Source organism: Myotis brandtii, unplaced genomic scaffold, assembly GCF_000412655.1.
Source record: "Myotis brandtii unplaced genomic scaffold, ASM41265v1 scaffold274, whole genome shotgun sequence".
Classification (NCBI taxonomy): domain Eukaryota; kingdom Metazoa; phylum Chordata; class Mammalia; order Chiroptera; family Vespertilionidae; genus Myotis; species Myotis brandtii.
Window position 1 is genome coordinate 2,444,330 of NW_005360425.1, and position 26,273 is coordinate 2,470,602.

A 26,273-nucleotide genomic window follows, 5' to 3' on the forward strand; every position below is an offset into this window, starting at 1 on the left:
TCTTCCTCCTCCTCTTCCCAGGAAGGGCTGACCACACAGCAGGCCACGTGGCTGCTGTGGAATGACTCCACGCCACCGGGAAGTCTACAGTATATACATTGCATGTATTTTATGAGAAGCCTGTGATCTATAACACTAATGATCATAATGCATTTTCTATGGAGCGCTTTGGGCTGCTGGCCCACAAAGTGCTCTGAGCGAAGACGGTCACTGGTCAAGTCCACTTAGAAAATGCCACCCACTCTCGCCCCCTCTTAGGGATGTACAACCCACACCCGCAGGTTAAAGGCTCAGAGAAGTCCTCAGTAGGCAGTCACGCGTATCTTTGTTTAGCTCGGTGTTCAGCGGAGCCCAGAATCTTCATTTGAAATTACAGACGTTTTCAAGCCGGACCGACCTGGGAGTGAGTTCGGACATGCAGGCTGGGTGACCGAGGGCCCACAGCCTTCCTGGGAGCCTCAGTTTCCTCACCTGTGGACTGGGTACAACAACCGACCCCACTTCCCAGGGTGGCGGTATAGGCGGAGCTATGGGTACTGGCTCAGAGTGACTCCTTGGTAAACCAAAGCCACAACTGTCCTTATTATTGCTGCACACGCCAGGAGGAGAAGGGGTGCCCTGGGCACAGATGGCTGGGAGAGTGGGGGTTAAGGGGCTTTGGGGGAGTGGTGTCTCCTAGACGGTGGCTTTAAAGATGCCCCCACCAGTGCTGACCATGAGACGGCACCGGGATGAGCCCTTCCCTTCCCCATCTCACTGAACCCTCCACGACCGTGTGTGGCAGGGACCACTCGCTCCACCCACGGAGGAGGGGATGACCAGGCCGCTTGCTCTTGGCAGGAGAAGGATTCAGAATCTCCAATGAGCTTTTTCATCACCAGGTGAAGGAGGCTGGTGTGGGGCCTCCTCAGGGGAAGGCAGAGGCGGCCATTCGCTTGAGCACCCCTTGTGGGCCCAAGGGAAGGGTGGCACGTAGGCCCCAGCCCAGCCCTCGAACCACTCCCAGGCCCTGCTCAGCACCTCCTCCCCTATCCTCCATGTCCCCTCCCTCCCCTCTGCCTGTAGAGGCGTCATGTGTCAGGACCCCCAGAATATGTCCTGCAATCACCAGGGATGCTTTCTGGGACCCCATCATTGCCCTTTCCACAAAGCACTGGCTCCAATCAGAGTGTTTTGGTGTCCCTGGGGCACCCTCAGAGGGGTTGTGGGCAACTTGTGTTTCTTTCTTTGGAGGTCTGGCAAAGCTTGGCTCTCCTTCCCAGCATACCACACCGGGCTGTGTCCAGCACCAGGGGCCCGTGCAGGACTGGGAGCCAATCTCCTCCCCACCGTCACTGCCGAGCTGAGCAGATGGTTGGAGGAGCCTCGTTACACCTAGTTATGGGAGAGCACCACCAATGCCGGGCTATGGGGATCAGTCTCGGGAAGAGGCAGTGAGGCGCTCTGGGGGCTGTTCTCGAGACTCCCAGGTCTCGGTGCTTCCTGAAGGGTTCTGACCGGTGAGGCTTCAGGCCCCTCTCTGCAGCCCGGGCCTCCCACCGGCACAGAGGTGGCCCGGAAAGCAGCATTTACTCCGCACCCTTCATGTGCCAACCCTGTGGCTCCTCATCCATCGTCATAGTCTATCCTCACACCAAGTCGGACGTAAAGACCACTGTATCCATTTGGCTGCTGGTGAAACAAGCTCAGAGAGGCCCATACAGCCAGCAAGAGGCAGACTGGGGGTCAAACCGCGATCTGGCTGATATCACGCCTGTATTTGGGGAAGGAGTGTGGGGGAAGCGGGTAGCCATCCCCTGGCCAGCGCTCGCGCACCTGCTTGAGGATCTGGGCAGCCATGGTGTGGCTGCAGTCGAAGATGATGCGGAATTCCCGGCCGCGCTTCATCTCCTTGAGCAGCGGGCGTGAGTCGTCAGAGTCCAGGGGCAGCTGGCGGATCTTCAGGCGGATGTTGTATCTCGAAGGGGCCATGATGAGCTCCTGCAGTCGGATGAGCCCTGAGAGACCACGGGGCACAAAAGACATGTGTGCACACATGCATACACAGCAACAGGCATCTGCAGGCTCACGTTCATATACACGCCCGTGGCCACAGGTCTGCAGACAGGGACTCGTGGCCCCCAGAGATATGTGCATGAGCATGGTCATAGCCACACACGCCCAGACACAGGCACTAGCACCTCAGACAGAGATGTGCCCTCAACTGCACACACCTGCACATGCACACAGATGTGTGTGCACATATGAACATATGCTTACAAGCATGTTGATACAGTCAGGGCATATGCTTGGGCTGATAATATATGTGTATACATGTAGATAAACATGTGTGCACACAGATACATATACACATATGTGGATTCAAAAGTAGGCATGGACAACAGATTCTCACTGACCACGCCCACCTGCTCCTTTCCAACCCAGAATGGATGTAGAGACTGATGGAGCCTGAACCTGCCCCCCTGTGACATGGTGAGACATGGGGCATAATTCTCTTAAACACACTTAGCAACCTGTTCCAGGATGCAGGCACAAGTGGCAGCTCCACACTCAACTGTACCAACAGTGGGACTGGGTAGGTCCAGGTGGTGTCTGTGCCCAGTCCCCACCCCCACCCCTACCCCCAAGGGCAGACTCCTCGGTAAACCTAACCCATCCTTCCAAGCTCAATGCATCCACCTCCTCCACGAAGCCTACCCCTACTGTTCTGTCCAGACAAGATCTCCCCTCCCCCAACTCAGTGGCCTCTCCCTCAGGATTAGCCTCCTCTGGACTCATCTCATGCCCCTAGTCCTGCTCCAAACTCTTTAACATGAGGGGCTGGGTCCCCACAGCCCCTAGCCCAGGGCCTGGCACTTAAATGGCATCAACACAAATTTCCATAATTAGCTTGACTTAGTTTTTCTCTCCCCACACTGAAAAATCCATCCTCCACCTGAGCATTTTGCAAAATCACTTAATGTGGGGACTTCCAGGGAAAACTAAATGTCACTTCCTAGAGACAAATGGCTTGCATGGGTCTAATTAAGTTCATTTCCGTCCCTATTTCAAGGTTCATTCCTGCTGACGCCTCTCTGCTTAGCCTGGAAGCAAGCCTGCTGGCTGCTCTCTCTCCCTCCAACCCCAATGCCAGGAGGGGCTAAGCCAACATCAGGCCAGGGGCCCAAGCAGGTCCTTACTCACCACCACCCCCTGCTGGCCCCCTGCTCACACTCGGGGCTCGGGGTCTGAGTCCCGGCTGCCCTGTGCACTCAGTGCGCTCCACGCCCCCATGACAACACGCTGACTTTCCTGTGGGGAACAACCCCCTTCTCTCTCAGGCCATCTGACCAGGAAGGACCCATCTCCAGCTTCCAAGGCTCAGCATGTGGCCCCAGCCTGGCCAATCAGGCAGGAGTATGGGCTTAGAGAGGGTAGGTGCCCCCAGCTGGTCCTCAGAGTGACGTCCAGTGCCAGAGTAAATGGTGAGATGTGCCCCCTTTTCCATTCAACTCCAAACAAGGAGGACGTGAGCCTGGGAGTCACCACATGGGACCCGAGAAGGATTCCAACGGGGCAGAGTCAGAGCGGCCAAACGGGGAGAAAGTAAGGCCGGATGATACCAATTCAAGCCTCTGGATCAACCAGTACCTGAAGCTAAATTTACTCAACTTCCAGTTACAACAGCCAACAACCCCCCCCCCTTTTTTTTTTTGCTTAAGCTAGTTTGTGTTGGATTAAAGTTTGCCATTAACTGTCACAGTGTCCCCTGTCTGCACAGTTTCCTACGCTCTCCACACAACCCCCCTCTCCCCCTGCCCCACGGACAGCCCACTTCAGATGCCTTCCAACAGAGAGCCCCTGTTTCCAAAGCTATTTCGGGGACACACGCCTGGGTCTGTTCAGCCTCTCATTCCCGTTCCTGAGGGCCGGAGTCAGGAAAGCGATCTGATTGGTGTCCTTCATGTCACTGCGCTGGGGAGGACAGAAATAGAACCCAGAGACCGAAGCCTCCCAAACAAGCTTTGCCACGGCTGTGGGATCAGGTGCCCAGCCCCCCGAAGGCCTCAGATCCAGGTGGCTGGGTTGGGAGAGGGCTTGGGGGTCCTGAGTGGCTGGATCCATAGGGGCCCAGGGCCTCCTCATACCAGACTTGATGGGGAAGAGGGTGAGGATACCAGGGGCCCTCAGCAGAGGAGGGAGGGGGGTTACAGCTCCCCATAAACACACACCCAGCCTCCCCTCCACCCGAGTGAATCTCAGAACCCCTTCGTTTGGCTGACGGATGCTGCCTGCTCGCACCTGCTCCCCACAAGACCCAGAGTGCACACTGTGCTCCCATGTGCTCGGTTTTCAGACTCACGCACAGCATCCGCAGGCACATGGGCTTTGGGGACCCAGGACAGGAGGGCGGGGCCAGCCTGGGTGCTGGAGCAGAGCTCACCAGAGTCTTCCTGCCAGGCAGGTGCAATGCCCCGTGTAATAGTCGGTGACCCACATTCTCCAGCAGCAAGTGTCAGAGCTCCTTCCCATCAGTGTATTCCCGAAGGAGCCCAGAGGTTCGTCTCGGCCAACCCAGCGGAAGACGAGGCTCTTTTGTTCGCCCGAGATGAGCTTTCCTTCCTGGCTGCTTCCCTAATCAATCTCTCTCAAAATATCTGCAGTGAATCATGTTGTTGGAATAAATATCTGCAGTGAATCATGTTGCTGGGATCATGCTTTTCACTTACAAAGCACTTCCGCATTCATTACCCGACTTACCCGTCTCCCTGTCCTAGAAAGCATGCAGGTTAGGGGCTTCTGTCCCAATGTGGCAGATAAAGAAACCGAGGTCCAGAGAGGTTAAGTGACCCTCTCAAGGTTTCACAGCATGCTAGCAATGGGGTCAAAACTAGAGACCCATTGTTTGGCTTCTAGACCAAGTTATCAGAACATAAACCCATCATAAGACAAGCAGCATCTGTATTGTTCATAGGTAACTGGTATACCCCTTCTAGCATGCTGAGAGAACCATGGTTTTGTTTGGGTGACCATGCGCCAGTCCCATGAGGTGACCTGAGATTGGGAGGAACCAGTCAAGGGTAATCCCTTGCAACATGATCAACTTCTCAAAATAAGATGGTATAATTGCATCCTCATTTCTTCTTCCTTCCCAGTGTCCAGCACACTATTTCCTAATAACATTTAATTATAGTTTATTTCAACTTGATTTTCGATTCGATTCAATTCAATTCAATTCAGTTCAATAAACCTTTATAAACATCTGTGTTGTACCAGGCCCTGTGCTAAATCCTGGAGGCCCAGAAAGTTCATGGTCTGGAAGGAGAGACAGGCTCAAAGACAACCATTCACAGTGGTGTGTAAAGACAGATAAGCCTACAGGCTGCACAAACACTGGGGGTGACTTGGAGCTGGGCAGGAGCGCCCCTCAATGGCAGAGAACTAGTGTGGGAGGCCCTGAGAGGGGTGGGGGTCCCTGCCCTCCAGGATCCTCTGCCTGGTGCTTTGGGTATGGCAGGACCTCAATAGATGGTGGTCAAATCCCGAGGAAAATCAACAACTTCGGAATGTCTTTCCTGAGTGTCTGATTCCCACTCCGCATGCGGAGGTAATCGAGCTGACACTGAGTCACAGGCTGCTGAGAGCTGGAGGGCTCTTTCCAGACCGGATACCGCAGCTCTTGCCTGATGTGTGGAGAGCGGGGCCAGATGGATTAAGTGACCTGCCAAGGTCACTCTCTCTTAAGAGGTGGGACTAAGAAATATTTGGGACTTGAGTCTTTGGAAGGAAAGAGGAGAGGAAACAGGCCCGCGCTGCCCAGCTAGTAAGCATCAGAGCCGGTGCACGTGCACTGGAGGGTTTGAGTTCAACGCCTGCACAGAGGGAAACGTGTGAGTGTAAGAAAGCAGGCAGGTGTGGGCGTGGCTGGGCAGGAGTGGGTGCAGGTGCTAGGAGCGGGGCGAGTGTGCTGAGTGCGGATGTGAGCATGCTGCTGGGTGGAGGCGGATGGGTGGGAAGGTGTGAGGCAGATGCGAGGTGGGCTGGGGCTGGGTGAGTGGGCGTGTGGTGGGTGTGCACAGGGCTGAGTGAGCAGGGACAAACATCGATGTGACTGAGTGAAGCTGGAGGGTGAGAGGGGACCCTTTCCCCAGGGGCAGCCGAGTTGGGCGAGTAGTGAGGAGCCCGATCCCAGGGTTCTGCCTCCCTTGCACCCTAACCCCAGCCTGGTCAGGCCTGGCCACCCACCTGTACTGTCATCATAGACCACGGTGGCCGACCGCCACTTGAGGTACTGAACCAGGTCAAGGATGGCGTGGCTGAGAGAGGCGTAGTCAGGATAGAGGTTCACGTAGAAGGTGTCCTTGTTGTCCAGCGGGTGGTGCTTCCAGCGCAGCTGGATGTGGGGCACCTCCAGGGCATTGCAGATGGACTGGACGGCGTTGGTGCAGGAGCCCTGTGATGGCCCGAAGATCGCCACCACGCCCAGCGCCAGCTGGTCACAGGCTGCAGCAGAGGGAGGGAAGGACGCACAGGGGTCAGTGCTGGGTCTGGTCAGGCAGCTGGGGCCCGGGGCCCCGGGGCCATGGTTTTGATGGTCTCATAAACACATGGGCAAACAGCCCCTGCAGCCCTCTGAGGCTGGATGGCTGACACTCTCTCTGAATCTCCGTTTCCTCATCTGGAAACCAGGGTCGCAATCGTGCCCGCTTCACGGGCTCATAGGAAGTTGAACAAGATAATGCACGTAAGCCCTCAGCACAGAGCTCATGAAACAGAAGTGATGACTTCTGATGTCCTCATCGTCATAGCATCCCCAGCTCTGTATCATGCCCTGTTCTGGGTGGGAACTTGAGAAACAAATAGAAATAAAATACCTACTTGCGGGTGACTTTTACACTTAAACCTCCTGCCCCAATCTGTTTCTTAAAATCCAACTTGCACATCTCCCCCCTCGCTCCACAGTGCCATTCGGTTGTCTGTGATGCACTTCAGACCTAATGTGTCTGAAACGCAATCCCCTCTTCTCCTCCCAACCTCTCCCATGTTGGTAAACGGCAATTCCACGGTCCCACCCCGTGCCCTCTGTCAAAGACCCTGGCTCTATCCTGACTCTTCTCATACTCTCATATCCCACATCCCAATCCAGCAACAACTCCTGTTGTTTCATCTTTGAAATACATCAGAATCCGACCACTTCTCCCCACTCCTACCCTGATCCCAGCCATCGTCATCTTTCACTTGGATTCCTGCAGAAGGCCCCTCGCTGGTCCCAGCTTCCTCAGAAACCCGCTCTACCATCTATTCTGCATTCAGCATCTCGAGGGAGCCTTTCACAACCTGAGCGGATGACATCACTCCTTTGTTCCATTCAGGTAAAAGCCTGTCCTAATGGTGACCAACAAGGCCCTATTTGTTGTAGCCCCTCCCCACCCCTGTCCCCAACATCACCCACTAGTTTTCTGACTTCCTCTCCCATCCTTCCCTCCTATTCTGACAGCACTCAAGCCCCACTGGCTCCCATGATGTTCTTCACACACTCTAAGCACACTCCTGCCTCAGGGCCTTTGCACTTGCTGTCCCTTCTGGCTGGACTGTTCTTCCCTCAGATCCACATGACTCCCTCCCTCCTTTCCTTCAGGTATCTGTGTCTGTGCGTCTTAATAGAGAGGCATCACTCCCCAACCCATAATAGCAGTCCCATCCAGCCACAGTCCCTTAACCCCATTCCCTGCTTTACTTATATATTAAAGACCACCAGAGGTCTTGTTCATTTGTTGACTTCTTTTCCAACTTGAACATAATAAGTTCCAAGGAGGCAAGGGCTTGATCTATGTTGTTTATTGCTGTACCCACAGTGCTTTAAACAGTGCCTGATCTGAGTCGGTGCTTAATCAACATCTGCTGAGTGAACAAATGCTGAATCCTTGACTTCAAACAGTTCACATTCTTGGGGGAGGCCCAAGGGCTCAGGCAGATCAGACAGCAGATGCTTCTGGGAAGGCCAAACCGCAGTGGGCACAGCACAGCGTGAATTGAGCAGACCCAGGGCAGCTGGGGCTCCGAGGGGGACGTAGGCTCATACAAGGATTGTGCCTGAAAGACCCATAAAATGAACCTCTCAGGGCCATGGAGTTGGCGGGGGCGAGGGGGCTCCCCAGGAGCCACTGCCCTTTCTTCTGGAAACTGTCCCTATTTTACCTTTGGGCTCCATTGCTTTTTTCACTCCCAACCCATGAGGGGTGGGCTAGGGACTTAGAGCCTAGGCTGACCTCCCCCAGGCCATAGCAATTGGTTTAGAGAATGGTCATATGACCAGTCAGAGCCAATGGGATGCCATGAGACCTCAGGCACTGGGAAGGGAGCACATCCCTCTGTAACTGGATCTGGAAGGAGGTAAAATCTGGAGTACAGTAGCCACCTTGTACAAAAAAAGTGTGGTGCTTGTTTGTGAACAGAGTCCATGTGGAGATGAGCAAAGCCAAGACAGAGAAAGAAATAGGAGCCCCTGATCAAGTCGAAGCCTGGAGTTTGGTGACATGAACCAATACATTCTCATTTTGCTTAAACCTGTTAGGATTTGGTTACTGTCCCTTGCAACCAGAAGAGTCCTAACTGAAGAGCATCAGCAAACTCACCAGTCTATGGCCATGAGAAGGAACTACATGCACATGTATGAACATAAGATGATTGTAGGAGAAGGCAAGACAGAGTGCATGGATACCCAGTGGATTCAGATGCATTCTGGCTGCCTCAAGGGCCTCTGGGAATAATGCACGTAAGCCCTCAGCACAGAGCTCATGAAACCCCTGGCTGCCTCAAGGGCCTCTGGGAATGACTAGGGGCCTTAGGTCCGCCCCTAACATCTGTAGGGCCCAGGGACAGAGTACAAATGGAGGCCCATATACCATATGGCTAAATAGTTAAATGTTATAAGCTGACAAACTGTTACTTAAAACATGCTCTGCCCCACCCCCAACTTGACAACATGCCTTCAACACAACCTGGAAAGTCAGGATAGAACATCCTGGAAAGTGAGGATGGGGACTTATCATATGCAGTAACGTGGGGAGAGGTGGTACCACCCCCATCCTGTCCCCTTCTCTTTGACCACTTGCTCCCCCTTGTATCATAAGGGACTGTCCACACCTCTCCCATGTCACCTTAGATAGGGTCTACAAATGCGACCATGGCAGCATGGCTCCCTCTCTGTAGGGGCAGCTCAGGGAAGAGGCTCATGCAGGCTTCTGGGCAGGAAATTCAGGGTTCTGGACACTTGGAGCAAAGATTAAAGGGGCAGGGCACAGGGTCTTAATAGGCAAGTCCCCTTGGTCCCACTGACTCCTATTCTGGGAGGAGATGTCGACCAGAAGAAGACGAGGGCAGCATCTCCAAAGCACAAGCCCTGGGAAAGGACCCTCTTGCCTGGCCTAAGGGTGGTACCAATGGATCCAGGGATACAGGGTAGTTTCAAATCAATCAGAATGTGTGATCTCTGAGTATTTTCCCTCTCCACTGATGTGCTCCTTCCTCCTTCACTGCTTCCTGGGAATAGGAGATATTACTCTGGTATATAAAGTGTTTATTTTCCCTGAAAATATTTCCCCCTAAGAACACAAGAGAATGCAATTCATGGCTTACATAAAAGACACTGCACTCTGGGAGGTGGGCTGGTGATTGTTAGCAGTCTGCAGAACTATCTGGAACATGGGACAGGGCAATCCTGTATGGGAAGTAGTGGGGCCTGTACAGAGAGCATTTCCTGGGTCACCAAGACTCCTCTTGGCCAATGCCAAGTTCGGGAGAGGATGCACAGTGGGGCTCCTGGTGCCTTCCTGTGCTCCTATAGCTGTGGGACTGGAGGTCAAATCCCTGTTATTGTCACCCTAGAGTCAATACACTTTAGCAGCACTCTGTGTGGTGACTGTGTGAGAGACAAACTCCAGTGATAATAAATGCTTCAAAAATAGGAACTCTGGGTGTGTTGGTAAATTGTTCCTTTGTCCCAAGGAAGCCGATCCTTGACCTATACTCACTGCCCATTCATGTTGTTCTCCTGCTGTCTGGGTGTGTGGGTGTCTGCTCTCACCACTTAGTCCCCTTAAGAGCAGGTGCTGCCTGAGGGAAGAGACCATGTATGAGCCACGGAGTCTGGAAACCAACATGGAGAAGATGGTGACAGTGAGGAAGTGACAGCTGTCCAGGTCTGGTCACTCCTTGCCCAAGCCAGAGGTCATGGGAACCCGATGGAATCTGCAGGTTTCTCTAATGCTCTGCCTCCTGCCTTTGTTTTAAACCTTCTAGCTGTCCCCTGTTATCCCTGGCTTCCATCCCATCATCTCCTGTCTCTACTCTTTCTCTTTTCCCTCAAGGACCTTCCGATTGATGACTTAGTCAAATGACTTGTGTGTCTCACTTCCTCTCACTACCACCTCCCAGAATCTGTGTTTTTGATTTCCCCCTTTGATCTAAGTCTCGAGGCAGGCAGGCAAATGCCGCCCTTTCACCCCCACCCTCATCCAGCTCAACCTCTTAGATCATGGCCCCCTGCAGGTCCAAGGTCTGGGTATCCCTGTTTGACTCAGGTAGGGGAGAGTAGACCAACCACAAATTATGATGATGTAGAGGATTGTTAGAGTGATCTTGAAGGAGAATGGATAGATTGGGGTATAGTTATACAATGGATTTTGACATTGATTGTAGTGATAATGGTAAAGGTAACTGTAATGATAGTAATAACAATGAAGACCATATCGTGGGGCTGTTGCTGATCCTGGTGATGCCATTAATGAGGGTGGAATTAATGGTAACAATGATGTTGTGACATAATGGTAGGATGATGATGGGATAGATGGTGATAAATATGTCAATGCCATGACAGTGACTGTGATGATGATGGTAGAAATAATCATGGCGATGTAAACATGGATAAGAGGGAAGGGGATAAAAATTTTGATGGTGTTGATAAGATTGGTGATGATGAAGATGTCAATGCCATGACTGTAACTGAAGATGATGATGGTAAGAAATGATGATGTTAATGTTAGTGAAGATGAGATTGTTGATGATAGAGATGCTGCTGTCATGGCAGCGATAGTGATGATGACAGTAGGGGTGGTGATGGAGGTGTTGAGGCTAAGAGTGGAGATGAAACCATTGTTGATGGTGATGACAGTAACTGTGCTGATGGTGCACTGGTGTTGACAGTGGTGTTGATGTGATGATGACCACACTGGGTTTCATTCTGCCAGAGATGTAGTGATTAGATCTCACTATTGGGTGGCAGGAGGCATCAGTTCTGCCTTTCACCTATTTCTCCTCCTTGGCCTTTCTTCACACCCCTTTTCTTGTTCCCTTCATGTTCTATCCACCCTCTAATAATCTCCCAGTCTGGAAGAACACTGTTTTCTCCAAGGGACCATGGCAGGGGTTATAGCAGCAGCAGCAGCAGCAGCAGCTTTATTTCCAGATGTTTCCAGGGCAGCAGCCAACCCTTGTTCTGGCAGCCCTGAGAACACACTGCAGTAATTACATTATTTGTGGCTTCAATTTTAAATCCATTTTCTGGTCATTTTACAGTAACTCAATGGTTCACAGTCATTGCAGGAGTCCACAGTCTGAATGCACTTCCCCCTCCTCCTTTCCATGGCAATTGTAGTTATAGCAAAAATTATCCCAATCAATTTGTGTCTTAAAAGGAATTGAGCAGCCCAGAGAATAAGTGAAGGCAGAGGAGCCTGGGGAGTGCTGGGTCGATTCCAGGCCCGCTCCGGTCGGGCTCGGAAGAAAACACAGACGCTCTCTGGGTTGCAGGCTCAGGCGCCGCCTGGCAGTCACTTATCTTTTAATTCCCCACCAAACATCGAAAAATAAAGACAATAAGTGGAAGTCCCTTTTAATGGGGAAAGGCTTCCTGGGCCTCTGTGGAAGGAAGTACTAACTCGACCAGAGCTGGCAGGGCAGGCGGAGCCAGGCTCCATGCCTCTGCATCTCCGCACCCGCATGGCCTGGGATGGCTGGATCCAGACAGGCACCCCTGCCTAGGGAGAATGAGTTATCATTGGGTTCATCGGAATTAGGCCCAACATCACCCCCCTGGAAGAGGCCTAACGATGCTCCTGAGAATTTAAAAAAGCCAAAGATCAAAGGAAAAATAAAGATCACAGAATAAGGGCTCCCCAAGGGATGGAGGGTGCCCAGTGGGGAGCGTGATCAAACAGCAGGCATGCCTCTATGGTCAGAGTGGTGTTTCCAACCACAGCATGGGTCCATCCTTGGCATATTATCAGAGGGACATGGAGGGCGAGTGAAGGCAGAGAGGAGCTATTCATTTTTTTAAAAATTGAGATAACAACATTATATAGTGAAGTGCATTCATTTTTAAGCACAGACTTTTATGGATTTTTACATAGAACTGTACTCATGTAACTACTACTTGGATCAAATATAGCACATGTCCAACACGTAAGGTGTTCCCTGCCCCTTTCCGGTTAATACCCTACTACTAGTAGTATACTACTCCCTCCCCCAGAGGTAACCACTGTTTATACACTCAGTTGTGAGGTTCATTCACGACGTTGGGCATAGCAAGAAGTTGTTCTTTTTTTATTGCTGATTCTAATACCTTTGTATAACTATACCCAAATCTTTCCATTCTCCTGCTCTTGGAGGTCTTTATTTCCCACTTTTGGCTACTATTAATAAAGTGGCTAGAAACATCCTTGCAGGCACACATTTAGCTTCAGTAGATACTTCCACAGAGCCCTCCCAAGCAGCTGAAGCAGTCCTCACTCCCAGCAGCTTGGTGCAGGGAAAAATCACCTCCACCCCTACCTTCCACCAGACAGGAGACATTGATCTGAGACAGATCACAGAGCTAACCAGGACAGACAAAACCAGAGGGCTTCTCGCAGAGAAACTAGGAGAATGTCTTCCTGACCTTGGGACAGACAGAGACAGAACACAAAAGGCATTAACCATAATGAGAAATATCAATACATTGGACTTCTTTAAATGAAGAACTTTGCTCCTCCAAAGATACTGCTAAGAGAGTGAACAGGCAACGTCATCTGTCATAGATATAGGCAATACACATGTACGTTTAACCAAGGGCTCTTATCCAGAATTTATCAAAGACTTGCACAAATCAATAAGACAATGACAGGCAACTGGATTTTTAAAAGTGGTTGAAAGGCTCAAAAAGGCACTCCAGGGACAAAAAGATTCCAATGATCTGTTAGCATATGAGAAAATGCCCAACCTCTCTGGTCATCAGGGAAATACAAAATAACACCACAATGAGATGCCTACTACAGAAACCACCCAGAGGCCAAAGTGAAAAGAAAAGTGATTTACCAAGAGTTGGTAAAGATGTGGAGCCAGGCGAGTGCCATCCACCGCCGAGGGAGTGCCTATCGGTGCGGCAACCTGGGAAAGCCGTTGGGCTGTTTGCACATCCTATGGCTCACACTTCCAATCCTAGGTGCACATCCGACAAAAAATGTGCACACTGGTACACCAAGAGACACCTCTACAGTGCTATTCTACAGCCACAAATGGAAACAACTCAAATGTCCAACAGTTATTCTCACACTTCCAATCCTAGGTGCACATCTGACAAAAAATGTGCATACTGGTACACCAAGAGACACCTACAGTGCTATTCTACGGCCACAAATGGAAACAACTCAAATGTCCAACAGTTATTTTTTATTTTGAAAAACTGGGGTATATTCGTATAATGGAATGCTATGCAACACTGAAGAACAATAAGTTCAACAAAAGATTCAACAACAGACGAATCTCACAGATATGTCATAGGGTGAAAGAAGCAAGACTCAAAAAAGATTCTATGTATGTCAAGGTCAAAACTAGGCAAAACTAGTGCGTGGGAGCAGAAGTCAGAGCAATGGTGCTAAGTACAGCAGTGAAAAGGCAAAGGGCAGAAGAGATGGATAACCACACACACACACACACACACGCATGCACACGCACACACCCCAGGGCTCAGAATTGTGAAAGAAAAGTCCAGAGTATTATAAGATAGAAGTGGGAGAGCTGACCTTATCTGGGGGCATGAGAAGGGTTGCCCTAAGGCCCAGAGGTTTGAGAGAAGGGTGAGCTAGCTAGACAAAGGGAAGTGCAGAGGTGGGACTTACAAGGGAAAGGGAATTACAAGCAGAGGGCATAGCATGTGCAAAAGCCCTGAGGTGGGAGGAAGCCTGGAACCTGCAGATGGCAGGTATGGCTAGAACCCAGAGGCTGAGCTAGCGAGTAGTATGGATGTGGCTGGAAGGTCATGTTGGGGCTAGACTGCACATGCCCACATGGGCTCCAATGATGATTTAGGGAAAGAAGGTAGGACATACCACCCAGGGTTTTAAGCAAACAAGTCAGGTGAGCTGGTGTGGAATGGAGAGGGGCTGTGGCTTTGGTCACTTGCACTAGTCTGGCTAGATTTCCTGAGCTGGGTGTTTCCATCTCGGGCCTGCCCACCCACCCCCGGCAGTTCTGCATCGTGCAGGACTGGACGTTCCTACTGGAGGAAGTGCCTCAGAAGGCTCTGGAGCTCTGCCCCGGGCTCACTGCTGCCTGGAGAAGGTTCCTGCACTGAACTGCAAGTGCACCACTAGACAGTCATTGTATTATTTTAGTGGTTTTTAGAAAAAATGGACAGAAGACTCTGCTTAGCCCTTTGGGGTGGTTCTGCCCACGTGGGCCTCTTGTGTTCTGGCTCCAGGCGTTTGTTCCGTGTCCTGACCTTTTCACTGAGCAGTTTCCTTGAGTTCAGTCATTTCTATATGGACAAGGCCGGGCAGAGGGCGCCAGCACGAACTCTCAGCAGGGAGGTGGATACCTGACTGCACAGTGTTGGCTACAGGGCATGCTGGGGAGGGAGTGGTGAGGACATGGCCAGAGCAGAGGGCATGCCAGCATAGGAGAGGGGAGATGGGCGATGAACCACTCTTTGAGGCTGTTGGGTGGGGGGTGGCCAGAGGGCAGGGTACCTCTAGTCTGGGTGCAGGTTAGCCTTGAGACTCAGGGCAATGGCCTCAAAAGTGTCAGCATTAGCTGTTTTCAATGTCAGGGACCCTTCAAACCTTAGTGCACAAGGCAAGGAGAAGCAGGGTGGGAGGGCCAAGGGCCAGCAGTAGGAAAGTGTTTGTAGGAGTGAGGCCCCTGACTTGATGGCTCAGCATGTGGAGAGCAAGTTAGTCAATGTCATAAAGGCAAAGTCCAATGTGGTACTTCCCACGTGCCAGTCATGGATCTAAGCACTTCACAAAGTTGTGCCCATTTTGTAGATGAGAAAACTGAGGCACATATTGTTTAAGGTAATACAACTAATATCACAAATCCAGGCAGTCCTGCTGCAAGCCCATACCTCTCTGCTCTTCTATGCTGAAATGTTTACCCACAATGGTGCTTTGTGGATAAACAGAGCCAGCAGCAGATAGCTTTGGCAAATCCGCTCCTGGGAACTCAGGAAACCTTCATTAACGACTGGGAATCCTTTAGAAAGACCAAGGGTCCCCTGTGGATGGGCCTAAGTCTTCCCAAGATATACGGATGATGTTGTCCCTAAGCTCAACTGACAGAGGTCTTGTTCAGACTCCCACTTCCTGTTCTCACACCATTCATTCATTGATTCACTCGATGATCATTTCATTGAGCACTGACTACACACCAGGCTTTTAGCTGCCAGGGCTATATTGGTTAAAAAGAGGAAGCCTTCCTTTCATGGTGTTGGAGAGAAAAGAAAAGACATTAAACACACACAATTATTTAACTATTAATTGTGATAATAGCTTTGAAGAAGAAAAGCAAGGGGCTATGATAGTGTATTATAGGAAGGATGACCTAGTCTACCCTGGGGATGAGAGTCCTTAGACCTAAGATTTAAAATGAAGTTCCATGGACCTCGAGGGTTCTATGGAAATTATTTCCAGAGTTATCTAAACCTTTAAGCTAAACTTCAATTAAATATGTATATGGACCATATTTTTAAACACAGTAACAAGAGAGCATACTCGTATACTCAAATGTGCCACACTGGAAACTGCTATTTCATTCAGGTATTGATAAGTTATCTTTTTTCCCTTGGAATAAAATTCTCCAGTCTTTTCTGTGCAGTGATTGAAGTTTACTGTAAATGTCTCACTGATGAAGAAGAATGATGCCCAACATTAAAATTTTTTTTTTAAATTCAGGTGTGGGAAAAGCTGATTGAATTTACTACCACCTGTCTTTATGAATTACAATTTTCTTGTTATTTTGCAGCCAAAAAAATATGAAAACATTGAATGCTGAGGTCAATGTCACCCATAGCCTCTGGGGTCAAATTGTTGAAGTCACAGAAGCAGATTTGCTGTTTTTAGTAAGTCTTTTTATGGCAAATAAATGTTGCATATTTGAACTTATACATATTCTGTTTTATATGCATTTCAATTTTTTATATTCTGGGTAGAAGTTCAATGAAATAAAGACAAGTTTGAAAATGTCTTCAGTTTAGAGGTGTCATTGAGACCTGGGCTGCCCTCCATACTGCTAGCTCCTCAGCCCCATCTCAGGCCCACCGCCTCACCCCTCATGCCCCATCCCTCCATGCTCCCATGGCCCTCATTCCCTCATGGCCCCTGACAGTGGCATGGGAACTCCTGACGGACAACCTACTGTCCCTGGGGTGACTCATCCTGAAGTGAACTGGGACTGATACAGGTCTCGAAACCGGATGGGAAAAGGATCTAAGCCTCAAGTCCATCCAAAACTTTGGAGTATTTTCAGCACCTTGGACAGCACACCTCCCCGAACCCCCACCCTGCTCAGGCAGGAAAGAGAGCAGACAGGGCAGCACACTCACCCTTCTTGGTGGCTTCAAAGCTATCGTGGAAGTGAATCCTCTGGATGTCATAGGTCAAGGTAGTGTTGGGCAGCAGAGTCCGGTTCCTGTTGATGATGTTGGCAGAAAATCGAAAGGCATGCTCCTCAGCGTTCATGACCTGGGCGTTGGGACCGTCTGCATACTCAAAGATTCCTCCTGCAAGAGATAAGTAAAATTGTATATACGTGCTGGGGAAGGAAAGGGCGCTACTAAAAATGCTTGACTTCAGAAAGTTTTATGGACAAGCTCCCCCCTCCCAAGTGTTCAATAATATCCTAGATAATTCCCATGTACAGAAATTGTGCTGGAGCATAAGAAATATGAAAATCCTCCTAGTTCATTTCACTCAGCTAGCAAACTCCTGATAAAAGAGACTGACAAACAGAGCCCAAATAAAATCACCAACTTATTAATACTGCTATGAAAATTCTCAATAGAGCACTAGCAAGTAGAATCTACCAGAATATTACAAGGATGACATACCATGACCATGCAGAGTTATATTCCAGGAATGTAAGTGTGGTTCAATATAAAGAAATCTATGAATGTCATTCCATCACATCAATAGTTCACAGGAAACAAAAGTATGACCAACTCACAAAACACAGGAAGGCATTTGGTAAAATCCAGTACTTACTGCTGTTATGAATGCTTAAGCACCCAGAAGGATACTTCCTTGAAGCATCTTTAGTTCAAATCAGTTTTTAATATCTCACAAATGGTGAAACACTGAAGACATTCTCATTAAAGAAAAAAAGGGGGAGGGGAAGAATTCACACTACACCATTAATCAATGAAATAAGAGAGAAAAAGAATTTAGAAGCATACCTCTTGGAAAGAAAAAATTTTTTATTTGAAAATGATATATATGCCTTCCTTAAATAAAAACCTTAAAATAATCCCTAAGCATGAAAACTAGTAGGAAATAGAAGATGATTCCACTTAAAGAACCAGTTAGCACAAATTAAGTGTTTCTTTATATCAGCAACAACCAGTACGTAAACAATGGCAAAATAATATCCTTTACAATATTAACAAAATATTAAATAACTAACAACAAACCACATAATAAGTGTGTAATCCCTAGTAATAGAAATGAGAAAAACACCTTAAGTGAGAGAGATAAAAGTAGACTTAAACGAGGAGGCATGTCATGTTCCTGGATATTTAGATTCAAGAGTAGAGGTGTCAGTTTTCTCCAAATTAGATTTTCAGTTTAATTCAATTCCAATTAGAATCATAGAAGGATATTTCTTTTACTTGACAAAGTGGCTCTAAAATGCATCTGGAAGACTAAACAGGAGATAACAGTCTAAAAAGAGATGAGAAGTGACTTGCACCACCAGATTTAAAATGTATCATAAAGCCAAAATAATTAAAACTATGTCCTTCCTTATGGTACATGAAAACACAGACAGATCAACAGAATGAGATAAAAAAAAGTGCCTAGAAAGAGATTCAAGTAGAGATAAGCATTTAAGATATAATAAAGATGGCTATTTCCAATTAGTAGGTAAAAGATGAATTATTCAGGAATTGTACTGAGACAATTATTCAATGATTAGGAAGAAATTTAAGTTATATTCTAATCTTAAGCCACATATCAAAATAAGTTCCAGATGGATTAAAGATTAAAGAGCAAGAAAGTAATGGAAGGAAGGAGATTTTGTTCTTTGTGCTTTTCTATATTTTCCAAATAAAATTTTATTTTTGTTCCTTTATTCGTTTTAAAAATAAACTTTACTGAGGTATTATTTAAGAAATCCCACACAATTCACCTCATGCTAAGTGCACAATGATTTTTAGAAAATGTGTTGAGTTTTGTGACCATCACTACAACCCAGTCTCTGAACACTTCCATCACCCCAAAGCTCCCTCGTGCCCACTTACACTCCATCATTGCTTTCACCCCCGACCCCAGGCAACCACTGATTTACTTTCTGCCTCTGGAGATTTGTCTTTCCTGGGCATTTCATATAAATGGAATGATGCTAGAATAATGCAATTTGTGGTCTTCTGCATCTGGCTTCTTTCACTCAGCATCATGCTTTGGAGGTTTATCTATGTTGCATCACGTGTAAGCTCTTCATTCCTTTTTGTTGTTAAGTAATATTACTTCCTATGGGTCTACCACATTTTATTTACCCATTTACCACCAGTGGATGGGTATTTGGGTTGTTTCAATCATTTTGAAAAAATTTTGTAAATAGTGAATGTTTTAAAAAGTGGACAAATAAATCTGCCTCCCTCCGCCCACCCCCCCACTCCCCAGTATTCCAGCAGGCTCACAATTCATAGTGCAGTGTCCCTGAATGTAAGTGTGGGTGGGTGTTCACAAGCAAACCAAACACACGAATAAAACAAGAAGAATGCATCCCCAAACATGAAGAAGGTAGGATTATGGGTGACTTTAATTTCCTTCTTTGTGTTTTTCTATATTTTCCTAGAGTACTGCAGTGAACGTGTGTTCTATTTCTCATCAGAAAAGCGACCAAGTGATTGTGTATATGTGTTGCAAGGACAATAAATGATCAAAATACATTATAACCCATTTCTAGGGATATAAATTTAGCAAAAGTTAGAGATGCATTAACACATTTATGTATAAAGATATTCTTGACATAATATTGGAAAAACACAAACAACTCAATGTTCAAAAGTAGGAGGTCACTCAATATATGAAAACTTGCCCATATGGCCAAACACCTTGCAGGCATCAATAGTCAGGGGATAAGAGATCAAGATGGAGACGTGGGCAAACGCCTGTATTTGCTGCCTCCCACAACCACATCAAAATTACATCTAAAATACAGAACAACCATCATCCAGAATCGCCGGAAAGCTGGCTGAATGGAAGTCCTACAACTAGAGAAGTAAAGAAGAAAGCACGGTGAGACTGGTAGGAGGTGCAGAGGCAAGGACGGGCTGGTCTGGCACCCACGTGTGCCGCTTTTTTAATCAGGAGGGAGATCATCTCTGCAGAGGCCGCCCAGAAGAGCAAGGGATCCCAGTCCCACACCAGACCCCCAGCCCAGGGTCCCAGAGCTGGGAAAAGAAGTCCCTATGGTCAGTAAGAACTATGAGCTGTAAAAACCAGTGGGGATTGGGGCTCAGTGACACAGAGGTTGCTGGAGACCCAGTTGTTCCTCTTAAAAGGCCGGCACACAAACTGAACTTACAAGCTCCAGCTTCCTCGGAGCTCCAGTGCTGGGTGAAGCTCTGGGGGACCCAGACACATACAAGGAGGAACTGGGCTGTCTGGCATCGCAGGGCAGGAACTTGGGGGCTGCTTTCTTTCAGATGGAGGTGCTCACGGTGGTCATTGTTCCTATGCTGGGACCTCCCCAGTTGCAGGGCTGACTGGCAGCCATTTCTATTTGCTTTGCCCTGAGGATTCCCTGAGACTCCGCCCCATCCAATTTATAACCCCACCCAAGCTGAGTGCAGCAGCTTTTGCATATGAATAGCCTGTCCTTGCTCAAGCTAAAACCTGTCAAACAAGCTGCAGCTGGGTCAGGGAGTCCCAAACCTATCAATAAAAGGCCCAAGACCAGGCACCAGCACTAGCCTGCCTTGCTTCACAGCTGGACCTCGTCTGGGCACTTCCAAACCCAATACAAAGAGGAGGAATCTACAGATCTCTCTGTAGCTGCTGGGTGACCCTAGGCAATGGCTGACTTTGCACCTTCCTGGAGACCCAAGAGCCAGTGTACCCAGTGGTCAGTGTAGGACCATACCAGATTATCCATAAGTGACACACTCAAGGGGCAGACTCAGTGAGCCCCAAAACCCCACTGAAGCAAGTCATGCTCCATAAGGGTGTCTTCTGCACAGCAGCTCTCCCACTGTAGTCACAGCTGGTCCCCATAGCCAATTGGCCTGGAGGTTAATTCCTCCCAGTGACACCAACAGCAATCAAGGCTCAACTACAACAAGACTGTGCACACAGCCCACAAAGGGGTGTACCTAGAATGTCCCCCTCAGGTGATGGGGGAGGCCGAGCCACTGGGCCCTATAGGACACCCACTACACAAGGCCACTCTATCAATTCAAGGAGACTTAGCAGCTCTACCCAATACATAGAAACAAACAGAGGGAAACAGCCAAAATACAGAGACAGAGAAACATGTTATAAATGAAAGAAAGGGGAGAAAGTAAATTACTGGATAGAGTTCAAAACCTCAGTTATAAGGTTACTCAAGAATATAACCAGTCAGGAATTTAGCATACACTATACAGGGATTCAATAGTAGACCAGAGGATCCTGAGAATCAACTCAATGGTTTGAAATATGAGGAAGCAAAAAACACCCAACCAGAAGAGCAAAAAGATAAAAGAATCCAAAAATATGAAGACAGAGTAAGGAGGCTCTGGGACAACTTCAAGCGTACCAACATCCGAATTATGGGGGTGTCAGAAGGAGAGAGAGAGCAAGATATTGAAAACCTATTTGAAGAAATAATGACAGAAAACTTCCCTACCTGGTGAAAGAAATAGACTTACAAGTCCAGGAAGCACAGAGAACCCCAAACAAGAGGAACCCAAAGATGACCACACCAAGACACGTTATAATTAAAATGCCAAGGGCTAAAGACAAAGAGAGAATCTTAAAAGCAGCAAGAGAAAAGCAGTTAGTTACCTACAAGGGAGTGCCCATACAACTGTCAGCTGATTTCTCAACAGAAACTATGCAAGAAATATTCAAAATGATGAATAGCAAAGACCTACAACCAAGATTACTCTACCCAGAAAAGGTATCATTTAGAATTGAAGGTCAGATAAAGAGCTTCACAGACAAGAAAAAGCTAAAGGGGTTCATCAAACCAGTATTATAAAAAATGTTGAAGGGTATTCTTTAAGAAGAAGAGGAAGAAGAAGAAAAAGATAAAAATTATGAACAACAAAGTGGCAACAAATACATATCTATCAACAATTGAATCTAAAAATCAAATGAATAAAATATCAGAATAAACTGGTGAATGGAATAAAATCAGGGGCATGGAAATGGCACAGACTGACTACTCTCAGAGGGAAGAGAGTGTGTGTTGAGGGGGTGGGCAGGAAGAGATTAGACAAAGATCTTATAAGCATGTATGCATTACCTGTGGACACAGACAATTGGGTGGCGAGGGCCTGGGGCAGGGTGGGAACTCGGTGGAGGGGAACTATGGGGGGAAAAAAGAGGGACATCTGTAATAATCTCAACAATAAAGATTAAATGAAATAGTCAGGGGATAGGATGGCTTGATATGGTGTCTGGGATGTGTTTCTAAATAATATGGGGTGTGAAGCGGGTGTGGTCTGGCAGGTTGAGCCGTGGGTTCCTGGGGCTGGGTGGTGGGTCCACAGGGATTGATTACACCATTCTCCCTCAGTGTATCTGACAGACATCCTCCACATTCTACTAGGTTTGCTCTTGAAAATCTAGTAGAAACTAGACAGAGAGCTCATGATGGGGCACATGTGCAAACGTAGAAACATGTACAATCCTCCCCTACACCAGCAGTAAACAGTGAGAAATTATAAGAAAAAAAGAGACCCTATTCACAACAGCAACAACAAAAAAATAAAAAGTTCACAATAAATGTGCAATTCCTATATCATCAAAACCACAAAACTTTACGGGGGAATATAAATGAAGACTTGAATAAATGGGGAGACATAACTTTCTCCTGGAAGGGAAGGCTCGGTATTGTAAAGATGTCAGTTCTCCTCAAATTAATTTATAAATTTAATGGAATTCCAATTAAAATCAAAAAGGGCATGCAGAAGGGCATACACTAAAATGTTAACAGAGGTTCTTTCTAGAAAGGAAAAGATAATGGATTGCTTCTCTTGGTGCTTCCCCCCACCCCAAGTCCTCTGCATTGAGTGATAGCTTTGGCAATAAGGAAAAAAGCTTTAAAAGATGCTCTTAACGAATACCTAATAACATAGGAAATGCCCATCCTCTCTCTCTCTTCCCCCATCCTCAAGCAACAAAATCATATTACAGTGTGATAGCTATTTATCAAACCAAAAGCACATATTTATATTATAGAAAAAAGACTAGAAGGATTTGTATCAGCATGTTACCAGTGAGTATTTCTGGGTAGAAGGGGTTTATAGATACTTTTAATCTTGCTTTTTTGCATTTTCTTGATATTTCCAAGTGATTTACAATAAATAATATATTATTTGGTTACTTTAAAATGTAGAAACTAAAGAAGAGAGCCTGGGGAGAGGTCTCTGGTCCTTACAGATCCCATCCCAAATGAGGGTCAAAGGTTGTGGGACAAGGCCATTTCCTAAGGCTTGACACCTTCTTCCTGGCTTCTCACACCTTGGCAGGTGGGCAGGAGAGGAGAGAGAGGGGCTAATGTCTCACAATGGTGATGGCATGTCTCAACCACTGACACCCAAGCCCCGGCTCAGTCTCAGAAAACAATTCAGTTCCATGAACACCCACCGATCTCTGCCACGTGCTAAGCTGTCAGTGGGAGCTGGGATACCAAGAGAAGTCAGCACTGGGGCCCTGCTCTCACGGAGGGCTCAGCCAACAGTAACCAGCAGATGAGTGGTGCCATAGTGAAGAAAGAGGTTCCCAGCTCTGGCTCCAGGGGCAGCCATGCCTCAGTTCAAATCCTAGTTATAGCTACTGATATTACTTGATCTCTCTGAGACTCAGTTTCTCCACCTGTAAAATGGGTTGCATACTTCAAAGGGTTGATTTTTGCAAAGAAGCAAGGAAACTAACTAAATGCATGGCACACAGTGAGGAATTCTTACAGGGGGAGAGAAGCAATGCTGTCTAGAAAAACAAAATCAATTTTGAGTTTCCACATTCTAGGGCAGGGTTGACAAACTTTTTCTGTAATGTACCAAATAGCAAATATTTTGGCTTTGTGGGCCACATGGTCTACTCAACTCTGCCACTGTAGCATATAAACAGCGATAGACAATATGTAAACAAATGGGTGTGACTTGGTTTCAATAAAACTTTATTTACACAAACAGGTGATGAACAGTTTTGGTAATCTATATACATGGGCTGTCATTGACAAACTTTTTACGTAATGTACCAAATAGCAAATATTTTGGCTTTGTGGGCCACATGGTCTACTCAACTCTGCCACTGTAGCATATAAACAGCGATAGACAATATGTAAACAAATGGGTGTGACTTGGTTTCAATAAAACTTTATTTACACAAACAGGTGATGAACAGTTTTGGTAATCTATATACATGGGCTGTCATTTGTGCCCATTTTAGGGGAAGGGCAGCCTTTATCTCCAAGGTAAAAGCACCTTAGGGCCTGGATGGAGAAGATATGACTATGATAGTCCTAAATTGCTGTGTAAAAAAGACAGATGAGATGCTGAGTTTCTGAGTGGGGAGGATGGGAGAGTAGGGCCTAAGAGAAAGGGACTAGGTTTGAAGAAGGCTCAATAAAGGGAAAAAGAGGAGAAAATAACCTAGGCCCAAAGGCAGGTAAGCTTGGTAAGAACTCCTCTGTGGCTGGACTGGGCCGTGTGAGCTGTCACACTTGGTGCTCAGCTTTCCTTAGCCAGCACTGTGCTGTCTCCTCCCTCCCTGACAGGACCGGCGTTTAAGAAAGTCTGCTGTAGAAAACTGACACCAGCTTGTGCTCTTTGGGGAAAGTGAAGGAAGGTGGGCAGTGTGCCCAGCCCAGGATGAATCAGAGCAGAAAGAGGACAAGAGGTGCAGGAGGTAGAATGAGAGAGGAGACGGAAAATTCAGTAGAGAAGGAAGTGACCAGGAGCAACTGGAAGGCCTGGAGCATCCCAGAGGCGGGAGAGATGCAGTCTGAATGTCCTGGGACACCCAGGCAACAGACATTTGGTAAAGCGTAGAGTTCAGAGGTAGTGGGTTCTGGATGCAGCAGACCTGGGTTTGGGTCTTGGTTCCAGTCATTCATAGACTGCTCTGTTCTCTAGAGAACTGTTCTGAGTTGAAGGAAGCTACCTTGCCAGCAGTTACACCACTCACCTCTGCCCTAGGGGCAGTCTGCAGCCGATGACTGACTAATACTGGAGCTCAAAAGGGTGGTCCCCTTGCCTCAGGGTGGGGATCATTCTGTGGCATCTATGCTTCTGTGCCCCTCCCAACACCCTTGACCTTGATATCACCTGAGGACACATCCTTGCCCCCAGTCCTGTTGCCTTCCCCATCCTGCTGTGCTCACTCCCCTACTGCTTTTTCCTAAAGAATGCTCTTCCCCTCTATCAACTCCATGCATCCAAATCCCTACCTCAGGCTTTGTATCTAGAGGTCCTGGCCTAAGACTGGGATGACATTACTTGGGGGCGAGGGGCGCAGAGAGGAGGTGTTACAATCATAATTAGTTGGTGCTTTTGAAGGAAGAGCAGGGGGAACTAAACCTCATCCTAATATATAAAGACCCTGGGTCGTAACGACCGAGGCTCCACCAACCGGAAGTCAGTCCTGCAGTCAGTCCTGCAGGCGTGGTGCCCCAGCACTGACTGCTGAGGGGGCTGCGAATCAGGGCCAGAGAGAGGCCTGAAGAGAAAATCAGGGACTGATCCATTGCCTCTGTGGCAGCTTTTGATCAGCACTTGCCTCTCTCTTTCTCTCCCAGTCTGGCCAGCAGCCGGGCCTCCATTTCTCTCCAGGCCTCCACCAGGGCTGCTGATCAGCCCCGCCTTTCTGATCAGGCCCTGTTGGTAGGCCCAGAGATGCTGACTGGCATAGAAACCAACCAATCAGAACCAAATCTGGGTGAAGTGTGAGGAGCCAATGGCTGCCTAGGAGGCGGAGCTTTTGACACTGACTGGCATAGAAACTAACCAATCAGAACCAAATTGGCCAGCAGAGGAGGGCAGTTGGGGGCAAGATCAGGCTGGCAGGGGAGAGCAGTTGGGGGCAACCAGGCCGGCAGGGGAGGGCAGTTGGGGGCGAGATCAGGCTGGCAGGGGAGAGCAGTTGGGGGCGAGATTAGGCCAGCAGGGGAGGGCAGTTAGGGGAGATCAGGCAGGCAGGCAGGTGAGCGGTTAGAAGCCAGAGGTCCCAGATTGCGAGATGGTGCAGCCTGGGCTGAGGGAACCACCCCCCCTCCGTGCACGAATTTCATGCACCAGGCCACTAGTTAATTGATAAACCATCAAGGATTCTTCCTTCTACCCTCTTCCTTCTGGGTCCTCTGGCCCCCCCTCTTTTTTGTGGAAGGGGTTTCAGAAGCTCAGGGTCTGATGGGCTTGGATTCTGACTCAAGCTCTGCTTCATGGAAGAAAGGCTGCTCTGGGTCTTGGCTTCTGGATAGAGCAACCCGCCCTGCTTAGAGGCAGCTCCCCCATTCAATTGGCTCCTCTCCATTCTCTCCCTTCCCATACATTCCTCATGATCGGTATTTAAAGAGGCTAATAAGTAGGTTGGCACTGTTGATTAATGCATAAT

The 26,273-nt window shown here is 48.1% G+C and overlaps 1 protein-coding gene across 2 annotated transcripts in view; it reads right to left on the reverse strand.

Annotated features, from left to right (window-relative positions):
* The window catches only part of GRIK3 (glutamate receptor, ionotropic, kainate 3), a 212,981-nt gene that overhangs the window by 64,491 nt on the left and 122,217 nt on the right, over window positions 1-26,273 (reverse strand). For both annotated transcript variants that reach the window (XM_014541556.1, XM_014541557.1), the window contains exons 2-4: window positions 16,838-17,014; window positions 6,226-6,483; window positions 1,816-1,997 (exon numbers count right to left, since the gene is read on the reverse strand). In XM_014541556.1, the coding sequence (XP_014397042.1) occupies window positions 1,816-1,997; window positions 6,226-6,483; window positions 16,838-17,014 (617 nt within the window). The remainder of the gene's footprint in view (window positions 1-1,815; window positions 1,998-6,225; window positions 6,484-16,837; window positions 17,015-26,273) is intronic.